General features: G+C 37.1%; 1 protein-coding gene across 4 annotated transcripts; it reads left to right on the top strand.

The window, feature by feature from the left end:
- Positions 1 to 3295: 3295 nt before the first annotated feature.
- LOC146331493 (natural resistance-associated macrophage protein 2-like) lies at positions 3296 to 20479 on the top strand. Of its 4 annotated transcripts, none has more exons than XM_084731770.1 (16): positions 3296 to 3438; positions 5976 to 6112; positions 6320 to 6439; positions 6903 to 7022; positions 7205 to 7311; positions 7432 to 7502; positions 7593 to 7660; positions 7766 to 7921; positions 8640 to 8798; positions 8927 to 9013; positions 9315 to 9434; positions 9517 to 9666; positions 9820 to 9893; positions 11217 to 11370; positions 12827 to 12880; positions 19301 to 20479. In XM_084731770.1, exons 1-16 carry the CDS (start codon positions 3405 to 3407, stop codon positions 19376 to 19378), a joined length of 1689 nt encoding a protein of 562 aa, XP_084587896.1. In that variant the 5' UTR covers positions 3296 to 3404; the 3' UTR covers positions 19379 to 20479. The 4 variants fall into 4 exon arrangements, with proteins under 4 accessions (XP_084587896.1, XP_084587915.1, XP_084587904.1 ...); XM_084731778.1 differs by lacking the exon at positions 3296 to 3438 and adding an exon at positions 4630 to 4828; XM_084731789.1 differs by lacking the exon at positions 19301 to 20479 and having other exon boundaries at positions 12827 to 13677.
- The last annotated feature ends 902 nt before the right edge of the window (positions 20480 to 21381 follow it).

Genomic DNA, 21381 nt, shown 5'->3' with positions numbered 1-21381 from the left:
CTTGACAGATTGCTGGTTGTCTGTTTCTGTATTTAAAAAAAAGAGAAATAATGCAGATATACAACTTCCTGTATGACAATAGCAGTCAACAGACAAACAGTAAATCTCTGTAGCACTGTATTGTTCTGGACGCAGATCTTCATCAGGCATATACACTGATTTTCAAAGAAAGATCACTTCCACCCTCATCCGCCGAAAGGATGTTATGATTCTTTTATGCCCGGTTAGTGAGATTATACAAGCGGGAAGTGAACCTGCAGGGAAAGATGAAATGCCTCTTGATGTTGAACCCTGCAACAAGGAAGGAGGCTGACTGAATAAACTCTTATTAATAGAATGGTATGTTCAACATGGATGAGGTGGTTAGTCAGTTCACAGTGGTGTGTGAGACCACAAGTTCGCATGGAGATTTATGAGAGTTGTATGGACTGGATTGAATTAAGTGAAAATTATTTGAGCAAAGCGATGCACCTGAAGGGCTGCAGGGCATCATGTGTCCCTGTAAATATGATGGTGTCAATGATATTATGGTATGAAAATGTGGGATAATAAGTATTGGTTTATGATTATAGCTGGTTTGTTGTTGATCATATTTTTATTAGCATACACAATAATGCATTAAGTGTCATCATAAATAATTTGAAACCTCAGTTTGCGCCCTAACAGATCGTGACTGCTGACTGTGGTCACATGAGAACACATGACAAAAAACTGAAGCGTCCTGTGGCCAAGTAACAAGTAACTGCCAGGCCGCTGGCTGGTGGCCAGATCTGGTCCCCAGGACAATTTCAGAGGGCTCCCCCACATACTTAAAATCGACTGTTAAATTAATGACTGTGTTCACATGCACACACATATCTTAGTAAGGATATGATGTTTACATGGAAATGAGAAACCTGGTTATTGATATCTGTGTATGATTCTAGTAGTAACCTATCCCTGCTTCTGATCATCTGTGTACAGTTGTGTCTTGATCTTTCACCATATCAAGCACCTTTTTCTATACTAACATGTAATGTTCAGAAACCAGGATAACATGCTACGTGCCATGCCACTGGTGATTATCAGAGTACTGCAAGTAGCATATCCTTGTTTCTCAAAACCAGGTATAAGGCTTTATATGTGCAAAACACAACTAGGATACTCCAAAAACCCGATCATAACCAGGATACATAGCCTGTATGTAAACTCATCTGTTTTATTTTGTTTTTCTCTGTTATTCCTACACATTTTTCTGGGCAATCAACAAGGCTGCAAAATTGGAGCAGCAGTTGTTAGCAACTTTCTGCTAACTGTGCATCTTGTTAACCTGTTAATTTTAGCTATAACAAATAACATTCTCTTACCTGAGACTGAAAGGTTGGTTTGTCTGTGGTCCTTCTTTTGGGTTTAGACACAGTTTCAAGAGATAACTGATCATTTTTTGGTGTCGTTAAATGCGATTGCCTCATCTCTTCTGCAGTATGAAAGCTGCCTTTTTCCAGGAATCTAAGTGGTAAGCGGAATTGCTCTGCTAACCATTGAGGAGAGGGAAAGGCCAGGTGCTCAGTTTCAGAGTTAGGATATATATTTAAATGCAAGTAAAAAGTTGAACAAAACTCCACCACACTCAAAGGCGGTTCACCTTGTTGCCATCTGGCAAGAGATGTAGAAATAACTGCTGGCATACCACCAGACTACAGAGCAGCCTCTTTCCCCAGACTGCGACACTTGTCACTTGACACTTTAAATTTGTTGGCTTCACTCCATCAAAATTCATAGTTTTCATGTTTTCTTCTGTGTTGTGTGTGGAGCATAAAGGGACGCCAAGCACAACTTGAGTTATCCAACCTTGTGTTGTAAAATGATCATTGAATGAACCCAAGACCTTTGAATGTATTGTTTAAAAAAAAAACACACACATGCTTTAACCACCTGTCATCTTCCAAACACGTAAACCTCATGTTATGTGGAAAGGTTGATTCATTTTGACATTTTTTTTTGGATTATTTATACAAGAAACAAGAGAACTCTCATTTTATTGGCAACTAATATTATTACTCAGTAGCTAATGTTGAAATGATTTGTTGCTACTGATCAAAGTACCAAGGACCTTTATCACTTCGATAATGATAATTACTCCCAGCACATGTTCAGCGGGAGGAAGTGGAAACCTTGACTACGGCTCAGTGTGCTGCCTCAGCTCTCCTTTTGCCTCATGATCCCATGGTCATGTGATTTCAGAGCTACACTCTGTGTCAGAACATGGTGTCCTAAAATACATTGGTTTGGCAGGACTGAAGTTTTTGTATTTCCTCTTTTGGATGGTACATTAAAGGGGCAGTTCACCCTAAAATCAGAAACCTGTTTTTCCTCTAGCCTGTAGTGCTATTTATCCATCTAGATTGTTTTTGGTATGAGTTGCAGAGTTTTGGAGATATCGGTCAAAGAGATGTCTGTTTCATAGAGGAACTACATTCTTTCTGCCACAGAAAGAAAGTAGTTCCTCATCAACCTGCTCACAACAAGGTCTGTGGATTATCTTGACAAACCAAGTCATGATTTCTGGAAAGAGACATTGTTGTTGAGTCGGGTTGCAGCTATTATTATTATTTTAATTATCAGTTCATGTTTTGATTAGTATCTCGATCCTTAGTTTGATCCTTAAAATGTCAGAAAATTACTCTTGTCCTAACCCTAACAAAACATCTTTGTTTTGAACAGATTCCCCACAAAAATCACACTATTATCAATACACTTTTCAGTGAAAATGAGATGAGAATAAAGATATACAAGTAATATATATCAATATTTATAATATTGCAGATCATATCACAATTGCAACATTAGTCAAAATAATCACAATTAGATATCTGTTTTAAATCATTAAGTTCTACCATCTAGTTGGATGAATAGCACTATAGACCATAGGAAAAATATGTATTTTTGAATCTGGGCTGAACTGTCCCTTTAAGAAATAGGCTGTTTTACAGTATGAAACTGAGAAATTAGAAAAAGGATGCGTGTAGTGGGAAGTGAGACTCTGGCTCCAGTGGTCAGCTTAAGGTTTTCTGTTGAAGGTTCTCAGTGTAGTGACCTTTCACATGCTGCTAATGTTGCTTAGTCATTTTTATGACTTGTGACTTTTAATGTTGATTTTTCTTAAATGGGAAACAAAATTTTGCACAGTCATGTCACATGTTCTTATTGTAACAAAGCATGAAGTTAGTGTCTTTGGCAGCCCAATAAAGGAACACAAAACTAATCTCTTTAGCCCAGTGCTTACTTTATAATGCATGATAATTACTGTTTCGTCCTCAACAGTTATGTCTCTCATGTTCTTTCAGATTATATAACTGTTGTTTTTCTTCCAGGGAGGCTGATATTCATCCCTCAAGTTCCCAGGGATCCCTCAGCTTGCCCTGATGAAAGCCGAGCAGGACGGAGACCTCCTCGAAGGTAACTGCTTAAGATAACAGAAAACCTGACTGTCACGTGACAGACGCACCCACCATGTTCTCCAACATTAAACACTCGGGGCATTAAGTGAAGGCTGCAATTCACCTTCTCTGTCAGTGTGCATGTTGATGGAGACGCTTAAAATAATATTTTAGTAAAGTATATTTTGACTTGCAGCACATAGCAACAGCAGATTAAACTTTTCCAGCTGATTACATATTTCCAAAAAGGAAGATGTATTTCCTTTATTCCTGATCCTGGATCTTTGCTCCAAGTAGGATAAATTTTTGAATCCAGTTAAATCAGGATTTAACATTTAATTTAAACTTCTCTTTAAACCACAGTTTCATTTTTACTCTAAACGTAGATTGCACTAATACTTTAAACTCCAATTTAAAATGTGATCCAGTATAAACTTTAAACTTACACTTGAGGAGGTAAAACTTTTAAAATTGCTGCCTTTTAGAGATGGATTAAGCAAAATAATCAAATTCCTTGAAGACAGCTAAGGGATAGACTCAACGCAATTGAGTTTCATCATGGTCTCTTTTTTTTTGCCATATTGCTCCATTAATTTGGCCATGTTTTTCCTCAAAGGAGGAGAAATAAGAGCTTCTCTGCTGAGCCTTCATGAGTAGGCTAACCATTGTTATAGTTAGCTAGCAAATAATGTAACATTTTGTTAACTTTTTAGCTAGCGAGCAGACAATGTAGCATTTTGTTGGAGAATACAGAGCAACGTACTTGGTTCCAACATCCCACAGTTTTTTTAATCTATTTATTTATTTTGATTTGGGTAAGCAAGCATGTCCATATTGCTCTAATTATAAGCTCTAATTATGTTTGGTTTAAATGACTAAACTTGGGTTTACTAAACAGAGACTGTGTTTAGTTGTTCAGCAGAGCTCTATCAATTCTAATCAATCAATCAATTTAAATCTGGATTTAGTCAGTTTAAACCTACTTTTGCTAAACTCTGATTAGAACTAATCTTAGAATAAATTAATCTTTGTTGGTGTGGTCCAGTCTTAGAATCTAAAAGTTGATCATTCTCATTGCTTCCTCTGTGGACTTTAATACAGCTTGTGTGATGTTGTATGACTATTTGAAGGGTAAAGGGCAGGTCACTTAGTACATTATTTGTGTTTACTGGCAACCCCGAGCACAAGTTTGGCCAGTGTGTGTGTGAGGTGTGTGTGTTTTTTACTTCTCTCTCTCTTCGCGGGTCATTTTTAGAGCTATGATGTCAGAATGTCGTTGTGACATCGAGTGACAAAAAAGGGATGGTAAAGGTTGAGTCATATAAAGCAGAGTCCTGGTTAGGGAACAGTGGACTTTAGGACCAGCAGTGAGTTGGAGATGAAGGGAGGAACTGAAAAGTCCAAACTCAGTGAGTAGTACATGTCATTTACTGGTATAGATGAATTCTTTGTCAGAAATGTTAAGTACAAGTGTTGGAACCATTTTAGTAGTTTTAGGTTTGTTTATATTGACCGGTCTTTGTATGCAATCCCTTTTCTTTCACTGTGTTTTCATTAAGGATCCTGATGAAGTCAAAAGGTTTAGGATTTGAATGACAATGCTCTAATTACAGGTTATTACCAGTTCAGTAAGTACTTGTCATTTTAAGTCTTAAACTTGATGACTTGACTGTATTTGTTGAAGTTGAGGTTGAGTTCCTTTTTTCTTACCAGCTGCGAGGTTTGTACAGTTTTTGCTTCTGGTCATTAAGCTTGCAGAAACGGCTAAATCTTTAAGTTTATGCAGTTTCTTTAATTAAGCTCCTGTAACCCAGACAAGTCTTAGACATTTTTCCAAATAAAGAATGTGTTTCGTGCTCTGCAGAAATTTGCAAACAAGCTGGAATGTCTGGTTTGCTTTATTATAGACCGGCAGAGAAGTAAAACCTCACTCGTCTCCGTTTAGAGGGTAACTTATACTATGTCCTGTTTAGCCTGACCCCACATGCACTTTGATTCTGAAGTAAATTTTGCAGTTGCTGTAAAATGATTTTAATGGGGCAAATGATACATTTATTTTGTGTCTGGCTTAGGGGTGTTGTAATGTACTAGTATTTTAAAAACGAAATATTGATATCATTTTGCTATTACACACATGACAATATTGTGTAAATAATCCAACACTTCTTAAACATATTGTTTGCGCTTCAGTAATTTCAGTTTCTTTCCATTCTCCCTTTGTCTTTAAATGAGTTGCATTGCTGACCGCACATTTTCATGATTACAGCACATCCCCAAATATCAGCAACTGAAGTAGTGAGTGCAAAGGTTATCAAAGCCAATCACACTTATCTTCAAAGCTCCAAAAATGAGGATGGATAAAAAGAAATCCTGTAATGGCACATGGGCTGCTGAGATGCTGTATGTTTGGTTGGCAGAAAGCATGGAAGTGTGTTAACAACTGATGGAAAGATGTCTCTGTGTTACAGCAACAGATATCTTCCTGTTTGTCTATGTTAGTCGTGCTCTTGGCTCATAACTAATTCACACCGTTTTTGTTCTCCATGGTTTTGTTAGAGGACTCCCCTCAGGAGAATGGAGTCCAGACAAACCAGTACAGCTCAATCTCTCCTCCTGCATCACCTGTGGCCCAGGATGAACCATTCTCCACATACTTTGAGGAGAGGGTGGCGATTCCAGAGACTGTCAACCAGGTACATTACCAGGGTCACGTAAAATAAACTGTACTGAATGTAGTAGCTGTCATTATCAATATGAAAGCTTGTGCTTTTTTTTTTTTAATAAAATGCCCTACCCTTGGACATATTTTAGAAAGCAAAACATTTTAATTGAAATAATTATCTGTTAATCAAACTACAACATCAGTAATAATTATAAAATTCTGCTGTCGTTCTATTCAGGCATTTAGTTTCCGTAAACTCTGGGCCTTCACGGGACCTGGGTTTTTGATGAGCATTGCTTACTTGGATCCAGGGAACATCGAGTCTGACCTGCAGTCTGGAGCTAAAGCTGGCTTTAAGGTGGTATATTAAAACACGTTAATCTAGCTAATCTGTTTTGCCATTTACTTTTTGGCAGTTTACTTTGCTGACTAATGGATGTGGGCTTTATGTCAAAACATGAACCATAATACAGTATCAGTATGACTGGCATGTGTTTTGGCTTTTTCTGTTTATTCACTCCATATTTGAGGAAGTGATTTTGCAGGATTGTTGTACCCAGATACAGATCTTCTCCTCCTTTTTTCCTAAACACATCATTATTTTATATTGAAGGAAAAAGACATCTACTACATCATGGGTCCAACGAGTTATGGTTATTTCAGTAATCATTACTTTCATCGTATTGTTAAAAAGATATTCTAGTTTGGATTGTTAATTTCATGTCCAAAATGAACATGAACACTGGTAGTTATTTGAATTTGGCAGAAAAACTCCTACAAACTAAGTACCAACATGTGCTGATTTTGACTTTTCTTCCCAGCTCCTGTGGGTGCTCCTTGGAGCCACCATCATCGGGCTGCTGTTGCAGAGGTTAGCTGCTCGCCTCGGGGTCGTCACTGGGATGCACCTGGCTGAAGTCTGCAACCGCCAATATCCTACAGTGAGCACCCCCCCCCTCCCCCCCGCCCCCCATTACTTATCTCAACTGCCATTTCTTACATAACTTATGCAAAACTACAGGTACTGTGTGGTTGAAGATAAGAGGCAATAAAGAGAGTGTCAATAAATGTATTTAATTCTGCTCTACTCTCTGATTATATCATTAATTCTTTTCTTTTTCAGGTTCCTCGGATCATCCTTTGGCTGATGGTGGAACTGGCGATCATTGGCTCAGATATGCAGGAAGTCATTGGCTGTGCCATAGCTCTCAACCTTCTCTCTGTGGGCAGGTACCGTCTTTACTGCTTTTCCCTCAGAAGTGATCCTAAACATTTTTACAAATATGTCTGTAATTGTGAGGAATTCTTTACAAAAAAAAAACAAAACAATTTCTTGCCGTTCTCCTCCAGGATTCCACTGTGGGCAGGAGTCCTCATCACCATCACAGACACATTTGTGTTCCTTTTTCTAGATAAATACGGTATGCATCCAAATACAATCAATTACTTATCAATCAGTATCATAAGAAGCAGTGTATCCCAGTGTTGATACAGTCTGTGTCTCCATGTAGGCCTGAGGAAACTTGAAGCGTTCTTTGGCTTTCTTATCACCGTAATGGCTCTTAGCTTTGGCTACGAGGTAAATTCAATTTGCGTACAATTTCAGTTTGATTCAGGTGTTTGTAGAGTTTCAGTTTTAGCCAGGAGCTTCACAGCATCATGTCATGTTGGACTCTGTCTGTAGTATGTGCTGGTCAAACCAAACCAAGGGGAGCTGCTGAAGGGGATGTTCCTACCTTACTGCGAGGGCTGTGGGCCTTTGCAGCTGGAGCAGGCGGTGGGAATCGTTGGTGCCGTCATCATGCCTCACAACATCTACCTTCACTCAGCGCTGGTCAAGGTTAGCAGCATATTTGATGTTGCATATGGACTAAAAAGTAAAGCCAATTTTTAGCAAGAGTAATGTGTATTTTTCTTGTTCAAAGTTCAAAGTCACAGTCATCTTTTTTATACGGTTTTGAAAAGTCACAGTTAATTGTTGCATATTTGTCAGTGTTTGGTTCACAGTACAAAATATACTGTAAATTCTGTAGTATAATATAGTATTAAGTTCATTTTAAAATATTCATACAGCAGATTTTGGCGTTTGGTGAGAGTTTACTGTTTATTTACTGCCTTTTTAGCCTGGCTTTTAATTGAACTTTATCTCTTTATTTATTTTGTGTTTATTATTATTATTGTGTATTTATCCATTCATTTACTTTTATTAATCTGTTTTCTACCTGGAATATTCTTCTATTTTCTTACTTATTTATTTGATCTTATTTTAACTTATTTATTGATTGATTTAAAATTGTTTTCTATTGAGTTTTTATCCTGCCTCTGGTGTTTCCTCACTTATGATAGCGTTTCCCCAGTGCCCGTCTTTTTTTTTTTTTTATGAGTGCTGTTCTTATTTTAGTCTTTACCATTACAAAGTATTTGTTTTATGTGTGTGTGTGTGTGTGTGTGTGTTTTATTGTTTTTAATTATGTGAAGCACTTTGTGTGGCACTCTGTTTGCATGAAAAGTGCTATATAAATAAAGTTTGATTGATTGATTATTTCCTCATGTTCAAGTCTCGGGAGGTTGATCGCAAAAATAAGAAGGAAGTGAAGGAAGCCAACAAGTACTTCTTCATTGAGTCCAGTGTCGCTCTCTTTGTCTCCTTCCTCATCAACGTCTTTGTCGTAGCAGTCTTTGCTGAGGCCTTCTACAACAAAACCAATATGGAAGTGGTGGGTATATACGTTCTTCTTTACAGATTGTTGCTGAAGAATGTGTTGTCCATTGTAAAACACAGAGGAATGATAATAACACAGAGTCTTTAGTTGTGGCTCATCATGTGTTTGCGTCTCTGCTGCAGAATGATTTCTGCAATAAAAGCGGCAGCCCTCACACTGACCTCTTCCCTCTCAACAACGGCACACTGGAGGTGGACATCTACAAAGGGGTATGTCTGGTCATGATTACGACAGTTAATTCTTCACTGTGAAATTGTCATTAAGGCATTAGAAAAGCATTTATAATGGCGAAGGAGAAGATTCAGTTGATCGGGCAGACAGACACTGTGTATTATTACCAGATAACTGCACTGGTCTGGTGTAGCACCTACACACCTGCATGAGTGTGTAGGTGTTTTAAAGCCCTCATTGCCCCAAAATATGAATAAACAAGCACTACAGTAGTAAATAATCATGTTTTGGATGAATGTTGGATAATTAATTTCTCTGTTGGTGTGTTTTTTTATTCAGGGAGTGGTCCTGGGCTGTTTCTTCGGCCCTGCAGCCCTCTACATCTGGGCAATAGGGATCCTGGCAGCTGGACAGAGCTCCACCATGACAGGCACTTACTCTGGCCAGTTTGTCATGGAGGTAAGAATACTGTTTGGTTATATATTTGGGAATGGGATTAAAAAAAAACAAGAGTGTATGCTCATGTCTCATGTTTGTTTAGGGTTTCTTGAACCTCCGGTGGTCCAGATTTGCACGGGTGCTGCTGACCCGCTCCATCGCCATCACACCTACTCTGCTGGTCGCCATTTTTCAGGATGTTCATCATCTGACGGGGATGAATGACTTCCTGAATGTGCTTCAAAGCATGCAGGTCAGAACGAGTCACTCAAGAAAGTCCTCAAAACTAATTCTGTCAAAAAACTTCCCCTCTATTACATAAGCTGCAGCCCGATCTTTAATACATACCTTTATTTTACTGTAATCTTGTAGACTATTCAACATGACTTCTCTTTCTGTTCCACAGCTGCCATTTGCTTTAATCCCAATTCTGACCTTCACCAGTCTGACGTCCATAATGAACGACTTTGCAAACGGATTGTGAGTGAAGTTTCTACATTTTTTTAAAATAATCGTAACTGACTTAGTAGTGCCTCTGGAAAACATACTGTATTTGTTAGTTGTGTTCTCTGAACAGTAAGTATTATACTGTTTATTGACAGAGTAATGGAGTGATGCAGGGATGACGTTTTTGTAGGCCAACCCAAAAGTTAGCATCACATTGGTTCCCTCCACAAAAGGCCAGTGGGATTTTTCCATTTTGGATTAATGCAGGAAATAAGCTCTGTGAAGAATAAAAGTTTGTGATACTGACACATTTTGTTCAGCAAGATTATGTTCACAAATTAACACCACTACTATGATTTTTGAAGCCAGAAGTACAAAGCTAACATTCGGTTATAAACAAACACCATCAGAGTGGTGACCTTTAATTTCCCCAGTAACCACTGTAGTCTCATTTAGCCATTTGCAACTACCATTTTAAGACACATACAAGGTTCAGAATTCACAAGTGGGGTATTTACTGACATATTTTATGTCCTAGAACAAAATCCGAAAATCTTTGTGTTAACTACAGACTTTATATCAGGCAAATAATGAAAAATCCATTAAAAAAAACAACTTACTTGACTTTGAGATGAGTGAACTAGAAGTGCTAATCTGCTAACTCATTGCCAGGATTTAGAAGTTGTTTATGCAGCACCTTATTACCTACATCAGTGAGACTTTCACCCTGGTCTGTTTTTGTCCTCACCAGTTCGTGTCAAACAAAAAGGGGAAAAAAAATGCTTTCATTAGCAGCGCAGTGATCAAACCCACAACCTCTGCTTCCACCACATCTCTGAACTCTAACAGATAAGACAGAAGCCAAGGAACAACTGATTAAATTTCCACCATCAGACAGTCTTTTGCTCTTTTTAGCTGAATATAAAACAGACAGAATCATGACTTTGTACTTTCAAGATATGTTTTGGGATTAATGTCATTGCAAATTATAAGTGAGGAAGTGAAGGCGATGATCTGTTTGTGTGTTGAGTTAGTTGATGAATTTGCTGAGGCCTGTGTTTAGTTATTCATTGATAATGTTACTTATCTGCTTAAGGTCATCTGAGCGACCCTGTTCCAGATGAGTTTATTTAAAACTATGCTTACTGAACATTCCTCCTTTTTTCCGACATACAGACAGATAATTTACTTCAACTAAGGCAGATTGTTTGTTTTTAGACAGGCTGAGATAGGGTTACGCAAACTAGGAATTTCACACAGTACTATAACTGACAGGCAAATGTATTTCCAAGCGACTGTTCATTTCAGAAAAAAACATTATTTCTCAATGGTCTAATAAACTGCTTGTTTATTCAGGGTGTGGAAGATATCTGGAGGAATCGTCATCCTGGTGGTTTGTGCAATCAACATGTACTTCGTGGTGGTTTATGTGACGTCACTGAACAGCGTGCTGCTCTACGTTCTCTCTGCCCTGCTGTCCGTAGCCTATCTGTGCTTTGTAGGCTACCTGGTAAGTTTGTTTACTGCAAAATTTTTACATGTACTTCTCAAACACTGTTTGACTTTAGTGAAATAACCTTTGTTAATACAGACCATGACTCTGTGACAAACTTGTTACTAAGTTTAAATTAAAAGTATGTGGTTATATTACACTACCTGCTGAGGTGCTGTCTACCTAGTTTGCTTTTTGCCTTATTTGCACCAAAATGACAAAAGAACTTGTAGGAATTAAACCCCTGTTTTAAATATCAGAGTTTTCTACTAACCTGCTGAAATTTTGTGCCTCTTTGTACCTGAATTTCTAATTATTATAACACATACAGCACGGTGTGCACACAAGTCTGAGCACATAAAAAGCAGTTGATGTAAATCAAAATCAAACTGATAAACTGGTTTCACAGCTCTTTTCAAGGTGTTTGAACTTAATGTTTAACAAAGATCCAGTCTAAAGGCATATACTGTATTCAAATGCAGCGGCCTAAATATTTTTTGGTTTGATTTCAAACTTGTTAGCCAAGTAGGGTTTCATAAACAAAGCGTTTGCCTCGGTAGTTCTGTACATAAGGATCACAATAAACATAGAAAGAGAGAATAGAAGACAGGTATTGAATCATAACAGGAATCATAAATATAACATTTACTATAAAAGGTGTGGAAAATATATCTGTTTTTAAAATGAAAAGAGCTCTGCAGCATTTAAAAACTTGGTTTGAATTATTTAAAGTGGTGCTGTATGAGGTACTTATCCACAGTCATTATTACCGACAGTAGATAGCAGTTTGGAGAAGCAGAGAGGATAGCATCAGCAGCAAAACATGTTTTAGCCATTTACAAAAGGTCCACCTAAAAATCAATATCAGTGTAAGTGTGTGCTATGTTTAGAATATTTTGACTGCTTTAACTTGCTGTCAGACAGCTGATGGGAAACCGCCATTATAAAAGCCAAATATCGCTCTCTCTCGCCCAACCCGACTCCTTTGGGAAATCAGTCATTTTAACTCAAAGAACACGGGAGTTTCTGGTCTATTGCTGCCTCAATCTTGTAGTTTGTTCATGTTATTGTGTGACTTCGGTGACAGTCACACAATAACACAAGCGAACAGATCAAGGCAACGGTAAACCAGTCACTCCTATATTCTGCGAGGTAAAATGACTCATTTCACCAATGGAGGCTGGTTGCACAAGAAAGAGTGATATTTCTCAGGTAAAACAGTGGTTTCCCATTGAAAAAGGCTGTCTGACAGCAAGGTAAAGTAGTGATTATAATCTTAATATAGTGTAGTATCTCACCATAGCTTCTGTGCTCCTCTGTGCTCTTCTCTGCTTCTCCAAACTGGGGGCATGTTGACCGCCATCTGCTGTAGGTCTTTTGTCTCACCATTGTTCAAGTACAGAAGGACATATTCCATGGATAAGTGTGCCCATGTGTGTCTTGACTTGTCTCTCTCCTCTGTCGTTTCCTGCAGGCATGGCACTGTTTGGTTGCCTTGGGAGTTTCCTGCCTGGACTTTGGCAGCAGGGTAAGCAATCGACCTGCTGTGTTCATAGAGGAGCCGTCTGAGTATGACTCCTAGAGCTGAACAGGACATTAACCACCAGCATTCCTCTTTCCTCTCGGAGACACTGAGCCCTGTGCACAGCCAGGACCTTTCTAGATTATGTAGCATCTTGAACGCACATCTTATGCTAATGTCTCATGTTTATGTTATGTTGGGCTGGGTCTCAGAATTTGGTGCTTTTTAGGTACTTGGATGAGCATAATTAATATGACACCAGCACAGTGCTGAATGCTTGAGGAGACTTCTGAGGAAATATATACATATATACATAGCTGACAAATTAATTGTTACAATTGTCCTCAAAGGATTCAGCTGTTTTCACCATTGCTTGTAGCTGACATACTGTGACATGAGTAGTTTATATAATATGTAACTCTATTGATAACTAACCCAAGTATCTGTATGTTGAGATAAGATTTGTCCTTTACATGTAATGTTATTGAGACTGTTGAGCTTGTATTTTTTGTTGGTTTATGTAAGCTACAGTAGTAGCCACAATGTTTGGGGCCACACTGCTGCAAATTCGGTTAAAGAAGCTTGACATTTTTCTTTTGATTAGGATTAAATAACCTCAAAATCACAGAATTCCCACAATTTAAACAATTATTTTCAATCTATCAGTATTTTTAATAATAATATTTTTTTAATATTTTTTTAATAATAAAACATCCAGCAAGTACAGCAACAGGGGTTGTTGTATTTCTTCCCAATGTACTGTTAAAGTTGTACTGGTTCAATTAAAATGATACAATTCCATGGTACAATTATTATTTTATTTTGTTATTTACAAAAGCTAAAACAGTATCAGCTTGGCTGGTGAAGCCCATTCATTCTCCTTATTTGTGTATACCCTTGCTTCCGTTATGCAAGAAATTCATTAATCTTTTATTTGGTCAATTCCCATGTTCTCTATGGCCTCTCTTAAAACTGGCTGGATCACACACTTACCTTGATAATATAAACTTCCCAGTGTCCCTGTGGAAGGAGGCACTGCTCATTCTGTCACTCAGACTACCTCAACAACCTCTACTATCTTGTCTCTGCAGCAGTTGGATTCATCTATTCATTCATTCATTTTTGCATCTAACAATTCAACAACAATTTATATTTTTAAGAGAATATAATTGTGATATATTGCACAAAAAACGTATCTTAACGCTACTATCTGTACCAAAAAATCACCAAATGATATCCAGCCCCAATTCTGTGTATTCAGGGTTTTGTCTTTGTGAGCTGATTTTTGTCGAACATGTCTACAAGCTACAGTGAGTATCTGTATCATGCATACATGATGTTGCAGATACTTCATTTGTCATCACTTCTCTTGTGTGGAGGCCCTGTCGTCTCTTTGGCTTTGTTCAGACTGCAGGTCAATGAGATTTATTTCTCTAATGAGATATGTAAGACTGTCAGTGCTGTTATTTACAAGTGATCAGATCAGACTTCACAAATCTATCTGCATGGGTTGCCATAGTAACAACTTAGGCATCAGTAATTGCATATGCTGGTGCCATAACTTTCCAATGCAGAAGCATGAGAAACTGGGAGAGCCTGTGCAGAAACCTCCTCCTAAAGTGCCAGCGGGCAATTTATTTCAGCGTCTGTGTACAAGTTTTCTCTGTGGTGTTGTCCATTGCTCTGCTATTAGCAGCATGGATTCTGCTCAGCTGCTCTGATTCACTCCCGTTACTCTGCATTTGACATCATTTTGTGTGTCACATTTTGAATGACACAAAAGACACTTTAAGATCAGATTTGAGCCGTCACAATGTCCAGACTGAGATGCATTTGTAGAAATTCAATTATAGTTGCATTGTAAACCACCTTCATATGCGGCTTGGTTCTAATTTGCAAAAATGGGATTTAATATAATTTTTTTGGAATCCACACTTAATAAAATCGATCTGGATATAATTTTGATATGCCAAAAACAGATTTGGGCCATCAGTCTGAACAAGGCCTTTGTTGTCCAGAGTGGACTTCTGCTCAACACAAAAAAAGTGAATGAAGGACGGTTTTCTCAATATGAGCTTGGTGTAAAGTCAGATTTGAATGAAAATGGTCTTGAATGGAGGATAATTATTGTCTGACAAAGTCTGTTAGAGAGCCTGTCTGGTCATTTATAAAAGTGGTGTCATGCTGCCTAAAGGAACGTCATGTTTTAATGTGATCAAAACCCGAAGGGTTTGTAAAATTAATTCTGGATTGCACTTTGACCTGAAAATATTAGTTCACAGTTGTCGTACAGCATCATTAATATCTTACTCATTATGTATGCGATGTAATGTGTGTGCAGCCTGAACCAAACTGCTCCTTCATTCAAGTGAAGCTTCATACAACTGCAGCTTCATCCTCAGAGCCTCTTTTAGTGCCTAAGTAAGAAGGTTACCAGTGACTAAGGTTAATGAACATGCTTAAGTATGAAAAGAAAGGTTTGTAGCACTGTGCAGGAGTTGTTTCATTCCTTCTGGACTGTGAGAGCTTAGGTTTTGTGGATAAAGGAATATTTTTTTGTTTGTTTGTTTGTTTTTTGGTTTAGTGATACCAGGATAAACATCTACTCCATGTTTTTATTCAGCATTGTTTGTTTGTGGCTTCAGGAGCTTAAGGAGATAAAGATGATAAAAAATGTATTGTAATGCAGATACGTAGTATTAGAGTTATTACAATACATATCAATTCTGTAAGAAAGCATTATGATTATGACTATACTGCTGTGCAGAGAAGGAAAGGAACCGCTCATGTAGCAGCTTAAAGATAATGGTATAGTTATAGCATATTGTAATTGTCAGGACAAAGCTGTGTTTAAAGGAGACCTCGAAACAAAAGTACAAAAAAGTCAAAACAAGTACAGAGGAAGTCAAGTATATTTATATATTCCAGAGCCACAGATTTGTCTGAGAGGGATTTGCAGTCTGTAATCTATGTTTAGACTCCTGAAAGCAGTCATTTCGTGAATTAAAGTCCAAGAATGCCACAGCTTAAAATAAAATTCAGACTAGTCAGATTCATTCAAATGTAGATCATGTTTATACCAATTTTTGTGCTCTACATCTGTTAATTAAGCTGGTGTGTCCAGCACTCTGCACTGAATTGTATAAGACCCCTGAATGAGAATGAAAATATTAGTTCTCTTTCAGATATATTTGTTTGTTCTCCCCTCTTAACAGTGTTAGTTTATTTTTATATGTAAGTCGGTTTCCAGAAATAAAACTACTATTAATGGTACTGTAGGTTTTTAACACGTCTGCTGGGCTGCAGTCCTGCTTGCAGGTAAAAATAAAGATTAAAGGGATAGTTTGCATTATTTGAAGTAAGGTTGAATGTGCTACTTATCCATAGTCAGTGTATTACCCACAGTAGATGGCAGACCAGTGTAGGAAGCTAAACAATGTCCTGCTGTGGACAGGATCTGCAGTAAAACATATTTTAGCCACCTAAAAAAAACACTATTAGTTTAACTGTATGTTATATTTAGAATATTTTCACAGCTTTACCTTGTTATCAGACAGCCTTTTCTCATGGGAAACTGCTGTTATACAAGCTGAATATTACTCCCTCCAAAACAACCAGACTCCCTTGGCAAAAAAAAGCAATTTTACATCACAGAACAGGGGAGTTGTTGGTCTACCACCGCCTCCATCTGTTAGTTGGTTTTATTATGTGACTTCAGTGAATCCAAAGAAACCCTTTAAAACACTGAAGTCACACAATAACACAAACAAACTGTAACAGCACCTTCCTATAAAAAACAGGCCGTCTGGCAGCAAAGCAAAGTGGTAAAAGTATTCTAAATATAATGTAGACTTTCACTGATACTGAGTTTGGGGTTTTGTTTTAGGTTAGTCTTTTTTAGGCAGGTTAAATATGCTTGGTTGCTGACCCTGTCCACAGCAGTCCGTTCTATAGCTCCAATGTTAATAGTCCTGCTGCTTCTCCAAACTGGGGGTGTGTCTACTGCCATTTACTGTAGGTAAGACACTGACTATGGATAAGTACCTCACACAACCCTTCTTCAGAAAATCTGAACAATCCCTTTAATACACAGCCTGTTTTGCTAAAAAAACAAATGTTTATAATAAACCAATGCAACAGGAAGTAAAACTTAAGGAACTTAGGAAAAATTAATTATTCACCTTAATGTAAACCAAGTGCCATCATTTCCTCCTTCACACTCTAACGTGGCTAATTACAGGATAACTGCAGCTGCAGTTTGACGTGAACAACAGCACAACATTTTTTCCTGTTAGTCCTGTAAAAGGCAGCATAGCTAACATGTCCAAATGAAGAAGATCAGTGAAGGCAAATCTGCAAGTTTAAAGTTAAGACTGTACTAAAGCAGCTAACTGAGCAATATCCAAGTCAGGTGTACGTATTAACCAGTAAGAGCATATAGTTCATTCAGTGATCACAGTAAAGATCTCAGGTTCTTTCAGAAGTTATTGTTCACTTTATCATGGAGGATCAGGTACAATTACAGGTTTCTGGTTCGTAGTTCTCAAAATCTTTCATAAAGTTTCTTAAGGTTTTCATACAGGTGATACAAATGTAACTTGACATTTTTCAGGCTACTGTGAGTTCATACAGTAATGTTATATTAATAACTCTCTGGCAAAAAAAAAAAAACATGGCTCATGCACATTTGAACTGTTACAGAGCACTGTGTACTCGTGTGTACACTGAAGTTCTCACTCATTTCTGCTCTTTGGGATTGAATGAATAAGTGTCTGTTGCCACTGGTTATAAAGCACACCATGTATACAAAATAAATGGGAAATAATGTATATATGGACATTTGTTGGTGTCTTCTGTCTGAAAGGATTTACATATTGTTCATGTGTTTATAGTTCGCCCCAAAATTAAAAATACATATTTTCTCCCAGGTCTGTAGTGGTATTTATCTATCTGGATATTTTTGGTGTGAGTTGCTGAGTTTTAGAGGTATCGGCCATCGAGATGTCTGCCTCTCTTGAACATAACAAGAAAAATTCAGCAAAAACGGCAACGTCTCTTTCCAGAAATCATGATCTGGTGCATCTAGTCATGGATGAGAGACTTGTGCTAGTGACACGCTCCCTCTGCATGGTGATACCATTTTCAGGTGTAGTTCACTAGAAAGAAAACAGTTCCTACATGAAACTGCTCACAACAAGGTCTGTGGATTATCTTGGGTAACTGGGTCATGATTTCTGTAAAGAGATGTTGCTGTTGAGTTTTTCAAATGCATTTTGTTTGGTGCTTTGAGCACCACAAGCTGAGTGTCATCTAGTCCCATTATATTCAAGAGAAGGCAGACATCTCAATGCCCGATATCTCCAAACCTCAGCATCTCACACCAAAATGATCTAGATAGATAAATGGCACAACAGGCAAGAGGGGAAAATGTTTGATTTTGGTGTGAGCAATCCCTTTAATTAAGTCTATTTTAAATAGAGACAAAATGGTCTGAATAATCAAACTTCATATTTGGAAAAACAACCAAAAAAAGAAGAAAGACTAAAGAATTATCTTAAGCTGGAGGTTTTCGTAAGATGTTATCTCAAGTCAAGATGCTATTGCAGAAGATAAGGTTCTAAACATGATAAATTTCCTTACTGAACACCTTGGTAATTGTTTTCACTGACTATACAGCATATCAGTATAAACTGTTAAATTGACCAGTGAGAATAATATATAATATACAAGTTGTGCTAGACTTTCACACTCTTTAAAATAGGAAACTGCACACACATCTTCTTAGATGAAAGGGTCAAAGGGCCACATTTTATTTTATTTTTTCAAATGACCAGGGTAGGTATGTAGGCAATAGAAATGCTCTTTTGCAGGATTTTCCAGGATTAAATGAGGAAAAATGAGTGTGAACCAAGGTGAGCACCCTTAATTAATCTGTAATCATATCATCATATAATCATTCAAATTGTTAACTGATTGGACCCTATTAAGCACTGTTCAAAACACAGCATTGATTGGGATGTTTTCCCCTTGTTATTTAATATTAGGTTTTATTTAAAATCATTTTCTCAGTTAGAACACCCCTAACATTTGACACTTGTGTAGCTGCAGTTTCAAGGTTTATATTGCCTGAAAAAAAAAAGAATAAAGCTACAATATGTAGAGTAAAATATGAGCTGCAGTAATACAGATGCTTTCACAGGTCATAATGAAAACAAAGTGTGTACCTCGCCAATAGTTGTGTGTTTTTTTTCCCACATAATCAGACAAGGGTATTTTCTTAATGATATAACTGATGATTTTTTTCATGAAAATGTGAAAACAAATCATGGCAAAATCATATGAAAAATTATTTTATAATTCAAGTTGTTTCCATGAATGATAAAATAATATAAATAATAAAACCTCCATCTGTTCTCTCTCTTTCAGGCACCAATGGGACTGTCTCGACACACAGACATTTACTTACTGAATGACATGGACACTGATACTCTGGTTGAGAGATAAGGAGGACACATGTTGGAGCGTGGGACCACTCTTGGCCAGTATGTGTTCGTCCTCACCTCTCTGTGCCTTAACACATTTTTAAAGTGTCCTTACACCACACAGCACCGATGTTCCATCCTGTTTGAAACAATGCTGGATGTTTTCCATCTCAAATCTCAACAACCTCAGTGAAATATTGTTCATGCAAATAATGGTTAAATAATTTGACTTCAAAGAGAGACATTTCTGAAAGATTTAGGTCCCCGTGACTGCGGCTTTTCCAAATCACTCATTACTGAATCACTATACATGAATAAAACCATAACTTCAGTTAAAGACAAAACAGTGATCGTTGCCGTCCAGACACTACAGTGATAAATATAATCGATAATTGTTACTTTCCATTCATAATAAACTCACTATTCCACATCTTTGAGACACCAGAGTCATGAGATCAGAGACACAGTTGACTGTTTTCACCTGGTGTTGGACTAGATGCTGTGGCTGCAAAACTGCAAATTAGACAATCTGATGTTTCTTTTAGGCTCTTTTTTTTTCTTTAACCTCAAAGTTCTCACTGGATTAGCTGACATGACATTAAATCTGATTTTGTTATTGTCACACATCCATATATAGAGAGAATAAGATGGCAAAAAGTCTGAGGCAAAGTCTGATGTGACCGCTGTGTGATTTATTCATAACAAATCAAACACCAAAGCTGCAGCCTGTTAATTTTTATTCATTTGGTGCTTTGACTTTATTAAATTTTATATTCAGATAAAAACTTGAGTAATTTAAAATCTAGATGTTAATATTAGACTAATAAAGTGTTACAATTAATATACTGAATATGAACATAACACTTGAAAAATATACAATGTATTTATGTGTGGTTAGTCACACAATGACAGGTTTATGTAATTTTATGTACAGTTATGCAGTCTGTTTTACATTCTGGGCATTTCTGTTTTAGAGATGAGGTCTGTATGTCCTTTATATTTCCAAATCTTTTGGTCATAAAAAAAAGGTTTGCTAATTGTGAATAATCAAATGAAAGCCACCATGTGTGGGATTTGAAAATCCCTTATATCAGTGATGCTTGGTGGTACAGCAGTGTCAAAAAGGACAGACACAAACTTTAAGCTACATGATAATACATGTGTACATTTTTCAACACATGTATACATTCCCATTTAATTAATTTATGAATTTTAAGTAATACATTTCCAGTGGAGGAAATGTATTACTTCTATTATTGTTTTATTTTATTTTAGCTTTAAACTTTGACTCTTTCCTTCTCTGTTACACTTTGGTCAGTTTATTTTATAAGTATTATTTATGTGTAGTTTATATTTTTTATAAATGCTACTTTGGCTTGTAGTTTCAGTGGATGTTTAGTTTTGTTTAAAGTTTTTAAATTTTGTTTAGCTTCAACTTTTGGGGGATGCCAAATCTGTGCAGAGGTGTGATGTGTGCAAAAGTGCTCTCTGTTACAGAAAATAAAGCATTTAATTTCTGAATTAATATGGAGGAAAAAGTTCAATACAATAAATGGTAATTATGGGAAGTGATGTCTTGGCAGAAGATAGTTTTGGTAACTAGACTCCACTGTGTCAAGGCGTTCATAATTTTACAAAACATTAACTAATTTCATTGTTTCAAAGTGTTAATATGGCAAATACCTCTGATCTTCTTGTGCACTTCTTTAACATGATTAGTGTTAAAGCCTTGCAATTTTTTTGTTTTACAGAAAATAAAACAAGTAAAAATGAGTATAGACAAGATAAGAAATCAGAAAACAATAAGAGATAATAACAACAAATAAAAAACACTTAGAGGTGTGGTTGTGTGCTGCTTGTTTGGGCTGAAAATAAACCTTCACCTTAACCAAATGTTGAGCTGCACTTATGTTAGAATTACTGTGCAGTCAACCACAGGTGCCTCTGTTCACCACTGTGCCTTACAAACTAATCCAAAAAAAAAAATCCACATTGTTGTAGGTGGAACAACACAATTTTAATACA

Source organism: Lutjanus erythropterus, chromosome 2 (genome assembly GCF_056507025.1).
Source record: "Lutjanus erythropterus isolate fLutEry1 chromosome 2, fLutEry1.hap2, whole genome shotgun sequence".
NCBI classification, from domain to species: Eukaryota; Metazoa; Chordata; class Actinopteri; order Lutjaniformes; family Lutjanidae; genus Lutjanus; species Lutjanus erythropterus.
The sequence above is the reverse complement of the archived record's forward strand: the minus strand, read 5'-3'. Positions and strand labels throughout refer to the sequence as shown.